General features: G+C 52.8%; 1 protein-coding gene across 1 annotated transcript; it reads left to right on the forward strand.

The window, feature by feature from the left end:
• The first annotated feature begins 2,833 nt into the window (after positions 1–2,833).
• Sost (sclerostin) lies at positions 2,834–5,835 on the forward strand. Its single transcript, XM_027427937.2, has 2 exons — positions 2,834–3,053; positions 5,414–5,835. The coding sequence occupies exons 1-2, from the start codon at positions 2,834–2,836 to the stop codon at positions 5,833–5,835; spliced, it is 642 nt and encodes a 213-aa protein (XP_027283738.1).
• Positions 5,836–8,754: the final 2,919 nt, after the last annotated feature.

Raw genomic sequence — 8,754 nt, forward strand, 5'->3', positions numbered from 1 at the left:
GTCTACAGAGTGAGTTCCAGGACATCCAGGGCTACACAGAGAAACCCTGTCTTGAAAAACAAACCAAAAAAGGAGGAGGAGGAGGAGGAGGAGGGGAGGAGGAGGAGGAGAGAGAGAGAGAGAGAGAGAGAGAGAGAGAGAGAGAGAGAGAGAGGAGAAAGAAAGAAAGAAAGAATACCCTATACCCTAGTCAAGAGGGATCAAGAGACCTGAAGTTTCACTTAACCTTGAGAAATGATAAGGTTTTTGTGTAGAGTAAATACACCCATCACTCTCTTAACCTCAAGTGAAAAAGACAAGGCAGGCACTACAAGCAGGTTCTCAGAGCTATCCTGTGAAGGGTAAAGCTCCCGTTGGCCGAGAATGACCCAGAGGGATGGGCCATTAAGGAGTTCAATTTCTCTGTACACACCCTTTTTCCTTTAATCCCAAGCCTGACCTCTCTCTGGTCACTTGGTTTCTCCTTTTATGTCCAGCAGGTGGCAGAAGTGTTCCAAGAACTGGTCCTCATCTCCATCAGCTATGAGAACCATTTTGCATGGTGACAGAACCCCTGCCCAGGAACTGCCCTCTCCCAAGTCTGGAGGGAGCAACAGGCCGGCTCTCTGGCCCAGATAGGGTTAACAGTCCACATTCCAGAGCAGGGAAAAAGGAGACTGGAGGTCACAGACAAAAGGAGGGGGCAGCTTCTAACAACACCACAGCTCTGGTGTGAGAGATAGATCACCCCCAACAATGGCCACAGCTGTTTTTGTCTGCCCCGAAGGAAACTGACTTAGGAAGCAGGTATCGGAGAGGGCCCTTCCTGGAGGGGCTTCTGTCTGCCTTGTAAAGCTGTCAAAGCAGCTGCATTGATGTGTGGGGGATGGGAGATGAAAGGAGGACACAGGCGGTTGGCCACAGATGGACAGGCCACTTACAAGTCGAGGCAGGTGGCAGAGCCCTGCAGAAGCGGTGCAGGTGGAGGACACTGATTCATTGCACAGTTAGCATACCGAGGCAAAGTGGACCATAACCTCCTTCCCAGCCTTCCTCCAGGGCCATCTCAGCAAAGGCTTCTGCAGGTCCTTCCTCCTTTTTTTGCACCTCAGGTGTGAACCCTCCTGCTCATACCCCTCCTTCTGCCTGTCCATGGCCCTCTGCTCCTGCTGGCTGAGCCAGCAGCTCCTTTGGATTTCTTTGTGCCTAGACCAGTGGTTCTCAACCTGTCCGTCGAGCCACCCACCCCCAACCCCGCCGTGGGGGTTGTTGAATGACACTTCCAAGGGGATCAACCACCCTGAGATGAAGGGAAATATCAGATATTTACATTATAATTCATTACAGTTACAAAGTAGCTATGAAAATAATTTTCTGAAGAACTGCCTTAAAGGGTCACAGCATTAGGAAGGTTGAGAAGCAGTCGCTTAGATGGACCTGAGATGGCTCTCTGAAACTCCCCTGTTATATATGTCCCTTGGATTTTTCATCTAAGACTCAGTTGCTTATGAAAATATAATGAGAGACTGGAGAGGTGACTTGGTGAGTAAGAGCACATGTTGTGCAAGCATGAAGACCTGAGTTCAAATCCCTACCATCCATGTGGAAAAGTGGTCATACATGCTTATAACCCCAGGATTGGGGGGTGGGGGGTGGGGCAGAGGCAGGTGGATCACGGGAGGCCACTAGCCAGCCTAACCTGAATGTCTCAGGAAGAGATCCTGTCTCAGGGAATAACCTGGAGAGTGACAGAGGAGCACACACCTCCCCTGGTCTGTATGCACCCACACATACATGTACCCTCTCACACATATACCATGCACACATGTACACAGCAAGTGTAATACTCTGAGAAATGGCGGCACTAACTGAGAAATGTCACCACTAAAAGCACTGGCCTTGGCTTTTGCTAAGAAATAGGATTCTGTGTTGCCTGCCCCAGGCCTGGCCAGGGAAGGAACTGCCTTTGGCACACCAGTCTATAAGCCACATCAAGTTCCCTGGCTAAGCATCACCTGTGATGGATCCCAGGTCCCAAAGGGTAGAAGAGATTTCCTCTTTGTGCTCCATCTCCAAGAGCTGTGCTTACCCTCCACCTGTTGCCAGAATCCCACCTTCTCACCGGTGGCTCTGGACTCTCTACTTCTCCCTGGTTTTAAGGAGAAAGCCAAGGGACTTTTGCTCGGAATCTTCAGTGCTGAGCCATATGAACTTGAGGCCAATGGGATTTCTTTAAAAGCACCCGTGTAGAAGAGTGCTTGCATAGCAAGCATGAGACTCTTAGGTTGGATTCCCCCAAATAAAAAAGGCATCCTTCTGCTTGTGGGTGGGTAGTGGGGTGCAACAGACACCTTTAATTAAGACCATTAGCTGGTGGGGTGACAAAGGAACTTGGCTAGAGGAATTTGGTCAGCTGGACTCTGCCTTCTGTAGAACTCCACATGTTTCCTTTGTTAAGCTGGCCCACAGTTTGTTTTGAGAATGCCTGAGGGGCCCAGGGAGCCAGACAATTAAAAGCCAAGCTCATTTTGATATCTGAAAACCACAGCCGTCAGAACGTGGGAGGTGCTGGGAGAGTTGGCTCTGTCCTTGCCTCACCGCACCCCCTCCCACTTGGGTCACCTGGGAGTGCCAGCAGCAATTTGGAAGTTTGCTGAGCTTAAGAAGTCTTGGGGAGGGCTTGCTCTGAGCACACCCCTTTCCCCTGAGGAGGGGGGGTGAGGAAACTTGGGAACAGCCCTGTTCTAGTCCATCCTTATTGGCTGGCATGAGGCAGAGGGGGTTTTAAAAGGCGACTGTATCTAGGCTGGGGACTGGAGCCTGTGCTACTGAGTGCCTTCCTCCATCTGGCACCATGCAGCTCTCGCTAGCCCTGTGTCTTGTCTTCCTGCTTGTACATGCAGCCTTCCGTGCTGTGGAGGGTCAAGGGTGGCAAGCCTTCAAGAATGATGCCACCGAAATCATCCCTGGGCTCAGAGAGTACCCTGAGCCTCCCCAGGAGCTGGAGAACAACCAGACCATGAACCGGGCAGAGAATGGAGGGAGACCTCCCCACCATCCCTATGACACCAAAGGTATGGGATGGAGAAGACAAGTTGTTAGCATGGGGGCCCGGGAGGTAATGGGGGTAGTTTTAGAATCTGCTCTTTGGAGGCCTTGGAGATTGGGCGGATAGTTAGCCTCTGCCACACCAGGGGAGGGACAAGCTTGCCTGGAAGAATGCTAGCACAGCATTAGAGTCTGAGGACAGGCTTGGGGAGGGGGGCTGGCTGAGCACCCAAGACAGGGGTCAGGCCGAGATCAGCCGAAGCTGGCATTAACTTAGGCAAGGGCTTGTAGGATGGTTCAAAGAATCTCCTAGATCTGGCTGGACCAGTGGGAAGGTGACAAGGTAAGGCTGGTAAGCACCTTGATGGATGCTGTGGCTGTACTGTATGGCCACCCCATAAGGTAATCCTAGCTTGAAGGTGGATAGATTGAGGCTCCTGAGATAAAGCCACCTTGGAGAAGGGGTAAAAGAGCTGAGACTGGAAGCTGGTTTGATCCAGTTGCAACACAACCCTAGATTGGGTTTGGATTGGAACCTGAAGCCGGAAAGAACCCCCACTCAGTTCCCCCTGTTGGGCGCAGTGGGTTAGCATCAGAGAACAGGCTTTTAGGTACAGTTTTAGCCAGTGACATGACTGGCAGATGAGTGTAGCGTCCCCCCATATGGGCACAGGTGGCACCATCTGCCCTCTGCTTGCACCCTGGCCCAGCTTTGTCTCTCCTGTCTCTCCTGTCTCCTGGCCAGTGAGGAGAATGGGGAAAGCGCTACCCTGGAGAAGCAGGAGCAGAGGAGCGTGCAATGTGGTCACGTTTTGCAGAGGAAGTGCCTGACCTAAGGACACTATTCTTGGAAAACCCCCAAACTTATCCTTCCCTGGGCAAATCGACTCGCCTCCACATACCACCTCTACAGGGGTGAGGAAGTCAAATCAGCCCAGAAACCAAAGAGCCAGCCACAGAAGGGTAACACTTCCGCAGCTGTGCCTGCTCTCTGGGGTGGAGGTGGTTGCTGGCCTCTGCTTCTCTCTGGTTTTGGTTCTGGAACTTTTTTTTTTTTTTTTAAATCTTTTCATGCCATATTAGGGCTCATTCTGTGAAACTTTTGGGGGTAGACAGGACTCACATATGAATTATCTAGCTTAAAAGCTCCTGTCCACCCACCTAAGCCCATGGTGGGAGACATAGCCTGGGTGTGTGCATGAGATGAGGCCAGGCATGGGACCCAGCCTCTTCCACAGAAGGCAGGCTTGCATCACCATGAGCTATTGTTCAAGGCACACAGAACACGAGAGCCTGGTATGCAGCAGGTGCTAAACAAATGCTTATGGGGGTAGAAGCTGTAGGGCTGGGGGCCAGAACTCTGACTCCCTCTGCTAAGGAAGTAGCTAGCGAAGAGTGAGCAGCCCTCTCCCCCCCACCCCAACCCCTCCCCAACCTGGGATCCTCTAACAAATCACTTTCACCCTTGAAGGAGCCAGAAGGTGCTGGCATCCTAGGCAGGGGTGTCAGGCAACCCAGTCCTGCCTTTGGGGCAAGTTCTTTTCTCAGCCTGGACCTGTGATAATGAGGGGGTTGCAAACGCCGCCTTTGGTTGCTTTCAAGTCTAATGAATTCTTATCCCTGCCACCCGCCCTTCTACCCGCTTCTCTACAGCAGCTGTCCTGATTTATTACCTTCAATTAACCTCCACTAGTTTCTCCATCTCCTGAGCCCCCGTCCCTGCTCCAGTGACTGGTAAAAAATTTAGAAGGGACCAGAGTCAGCCCTAGCTGGCTAGCGGCTGCTAGGCAGGGCTGGGGATAAGGAGCTAAATTTCTAGAAGATTGCTTGGCTATTATGCGCGAAGCTCAGGGCCGGATCCCTAGTACCTCATAAGCCAGACAGTGGGTGATCCACGCCTGTATACCACCACCGGAGAGGTGAAGATGGGAGCTCAGACACTCAAGATCATCCTCAAGTACACAGCTCATTTCAGGCCAGCCTGGGCTACATAAGACCCAGTCCCCAAACAAGAACATACTGCCAGCTCTGACTGTGCCATGTAGCGCCCGGTATAATGCGCATGTAGTGGATGAAGCCATTGAATCCTGGGGCAACCTGTTTTACAGATGTGGGGAAGAGAGACGTTAAGTTGCTTGCCCACCGACCACATAGAAAGTAAATGGCCGAGCTCTGGTGTTTGATCACTGGCTTCTAAGGACAGTGAGCAGCCAGGGAGAGATCTTCCCCTGCAAGCTCCAAAAGTACCTGGTGCTTCCTTCCTATAAGCCATGCATGGCTGAGAAAGCGCCTGGAGAGCAGCAGGTTTGGAAAAAGCAGGGAGAAAATAGCGGGAGCAGGCCAGCCTGGGCTAGGCTGCCGCCCTTACGCTTCGCTCTCTCCGCAGACGTGTCCGAATACAGCTGCCGCGAGCTGCACTACACCCGCTTCGTGACGGACGGGCCGTGTCGCAGCGCCAAGCCGGTCACCGAGCTGGTGTGTTCGGGCCAGTGTGGCCCCGCGCGCCTGCTGCCTAACGCCATCGGCCGCGTGAAGTGGTGGCGCCCAAACGGACCCGACTTCCGCTGCATCCCGGACCGCTACCGCGCGCAGCGGGTGCAACTGCTGTGTCCCGGCGGCGCGGCGCCGCGCGCACGCAAGGTGCGTCTGGTGGCCTCCTGCAAGTGCAAGCGCCTCACCCGCTTCCACAACCAGTCGGAGCTCAAGGACTTCGGACTGGAGACCGCACGACCGCAGAAGGGTCGCAAGCCACGGCCTCGCGCCCGGGGCGCCAAAGCCAACCAGGCGGAGCTGGAGAACGCCTACTAGAGCGCTCTCGGGCTCCCGCAGCCCCCGCGCGATCCGACTCGTTTTCATTGTAACGCCTGTAGCCCAGGCCAGGGGCGCCAAACCTTCCAGGCCATGCGGAGTCCCCAGCCGCTAGAGTCCCCTTGCCCTCCTGCCGGTTGCGGGAGTTCCCGCAGGCCAGGAGAGGGAGCTGAGTCATAGACACTGAGCCACTCTGCCCAGCCAGGGGCGGTGCGGGGGAGGGGGGCTCCTACCCTCGCCGGTCCCCTACAGGACACGGTAGCATTTTCACCGTAAAGGGAGCAGAGTGTGGAAGGACCTGGCACTGGTTACAGAAGTACAGTAAGATTCCCCACCCCACCCCACTGTAAAGCCCGTGTGTGCAAGAACACAGGACTAGATAGGATTTCTGGCCTTGGCTTGGCCACTGAGTGTGAGTTTGGGCTACGTGGTTCTCTTCTGGTACCTCAGTGTCTCCTTTGTAAAATATGGGTCACGGTGAGATTAGACTCTCCAAGGACTCTGCTGAGCTTCCAAGGGTTGGGGTGCTCCCATATGGACAGGTGGAGGAGACAGGGAGAGAATGAGGGAGAGAGAGAGAGAAGAAAAGAGATTTCTGCTTGGCAACCTCCTAGAAGAGGCTGTTGATTCCCAGTCTGGCCTCCCCGGATGTTTGGCTACCCCCACTCCTTCGTCTCAAATTTGCCTTCAAACTGGGGTAGAGAAGGACAGGGTCTCAGAGATGGTGGAAGGGACAGAAATCGCACCCCTGGTCCCCAAAGATCAGTTTCCTGCCCCCCACTGCCTTGCCATATTTCAAAGGGATTTTCCACACAACAGTTTAAGGTCGTGGGGGAAAAACTGGGCTTGCCGGCCACTTCCAACCAAAGCTGTCTCTTCCAGGACGCCTCCTCCCGCCTGCCACCCACGGACACATTTCTGTCCAGAAAAACAGCGTCTTCATGCTCTCCTTAGTGATGGCATATCTTACATGAAAGAGAATCATAATCCGGGGAGGGACAAGTGCTGTCCATATGCCGAGAGGCTGGGAGGCGCCACAGCCGCCACCCACAAATCCTTTTGTAAACCATTTCCAGACACCTCTTACTTTCTGTGTAGATTTTAATTGTTAAAGGGGTGGGTGTTTGTAACTGTAGGAAGAACGTGGAGCAGGGAAGCCCCTGGGGCTGGCCTGGTGGGTTTGGCGAACTTTCCATGTGGGGCTCATCCGCAAGAATGGAAGCCGTGGTTTTTAAAGAGTTCAGTGACATATTTATTTTCTCACTTAAGTTATTTATGCCAATGTTTTCCTTGTAGAGAATGACAGTGTCAGTACCGCTTTGTGAAGCACAAGTGTGTTTTTTTGGCGACCAGAGGCATTGTTAATAAAGACAATGAATCATGAGCAGAAGGATGTGGTCTCGTTTTTGTCAACCATACACAATGTCGTTGTCTGTCATCTCACACCCTTCCCTTGGACACCAGGCCCAACCCTTGAAGACACCTTGGACAACTCTGGTAGCCCTTGTGGTGATTATGTGTCCAGCTTGGAAAAGTCATGTTCATTCCTTCCTTTCCAATCCTAGCCCTCATTGCCTTGCTGGGACATCACCATACTGTCAGCCTAGCCTCTTAGCAGACTGCCCCTCCTCACCGTCACCCACTGACTCCCCTTGCTCAAGGTCCCATTCTCCCACCAAGGCTTTCTCCACCTTGATCCCTCATCTTCCACTCTCCCAAGCCTCCCTACTCTCTCCAAATGGCCCTGCAGATCCCTGCCTCTGTAGTCTGCCGACTCCACTTGTCACAGCTACCCGAGTTCCTCCCCTTTCTTTAGGGTTCATGGAACTTTTCACCTGCTCCCCAAACCTTCCACGAATGTTCCAGTGTCTGATGTACCCTCTCTCTTATGATGTCCTGGGCCACTACTTGGCTCCCAATTCAAGGTCTCCCCTTGGCCATTCATTTCCTGGGATATTCTCTGGTCTGGCCAAGCCCTGCTTGATATGGGGATAGAAGCAAAGCCAAGAATAACCGAGGACAAATGCATGCAGAACTGGGTCAAGCTTTTTCCAAATGTGAATTTTACACCTCCTCAGTAAAAGTGTAAGGTCTTCAAAGCCAGGGGCAATGCCTGGTTGTTCTCCCAACATCAGGTCTCCTGAAAACACTAAGGAGTGCTGCATGCTAGGGCTCAGTAGCAACTTTTTGGTTGCAATAAGAAGAAATGGGGCCGGTGGGGCAGTACATACCATAAGCCTGAAACCTGGGGGATAGGGAGGGAAAACAAGAGAACTGGGAGTTCAAGGCCAACCAGGGCTGGATGAGGCCCTATCTCAATCTCCCCTCCAACCCCAGCCTGTTTTTTTTGTTTTGTTTTGTTTTAAACAGGATTTGAAACTGAAACACTTTAAAGAGAGTGCGTCTTTGTGTGAAGGGAACACTATCCCAAATGTAAACTTTGGTCCTTGTGTGTGTACATGCTGTAAATTGAACCCAGGACTTCGTACATGCCAGGCAAACTCCTTGCCACTGAGCTCTATCCCTGGCCCCTACTGGCTTTTTGTTTTAACTCCCAATGAGTCTAAGTGAATCATCACCATCAAGTCTTTGACAAATATCACTGAGTGTTGCCAGTCTCCCTGTGGCTCCAGATTCCCTGGAGGACCCCCTCAGAGAATCCAGGCATCCTGAAGAGCATCCCAGAGAGAGGAGTCAATGGAGACGTTGGCCAGCCCCCAGAGTGGTATGGTACAGAGGGCGAGGACAGGGACTCTGGAGGTAGGCTTGTGTTTGAGTCTGAGTAGACTGGGGTACCCAGGATTAAAATGCTTTCCCCACAACCAGTTCGAGCTCAGTCCCTAGTACTGGCACCCACTCAGCTACTCAGAGCCCAACGAGTACATGGGTGAAGAACCAGTCTGGACTGCCTGGACTGCT

The sequence above is a fragment of the Cricetulus griseus genome, chromosome 7 (genome assembly GCF_003668045.3).
Source record: "Cricetulus griseus strain 17A/GY chromosome 7, alternate assembly CriGri-PICRH-1.0, whole genome shotgun sequence".
NCBI lineage: Eukaryota > Metazoa > Chordata > Mammalia > Rodentia > Cricetidae > Cricetulus > Cricetulus griseus.

Bases quoted from the DNA above. Each gene is read 5' to 3' on its own strand.
- Sost (XM_027427937.2), top strand. From the start codon at position 2,834: ATGCAGCTCTCGCTAGCCCTGTGTCTTGTCTTCCTGCTTGTACATGCA. The intron at 3,054-5,413 runs GTATGGGATGGA...CTCTCTCCGCAG, and splicing joins CCATCCCTATGACACCAAAG to ACGTGTCCGAATACAGCTGC.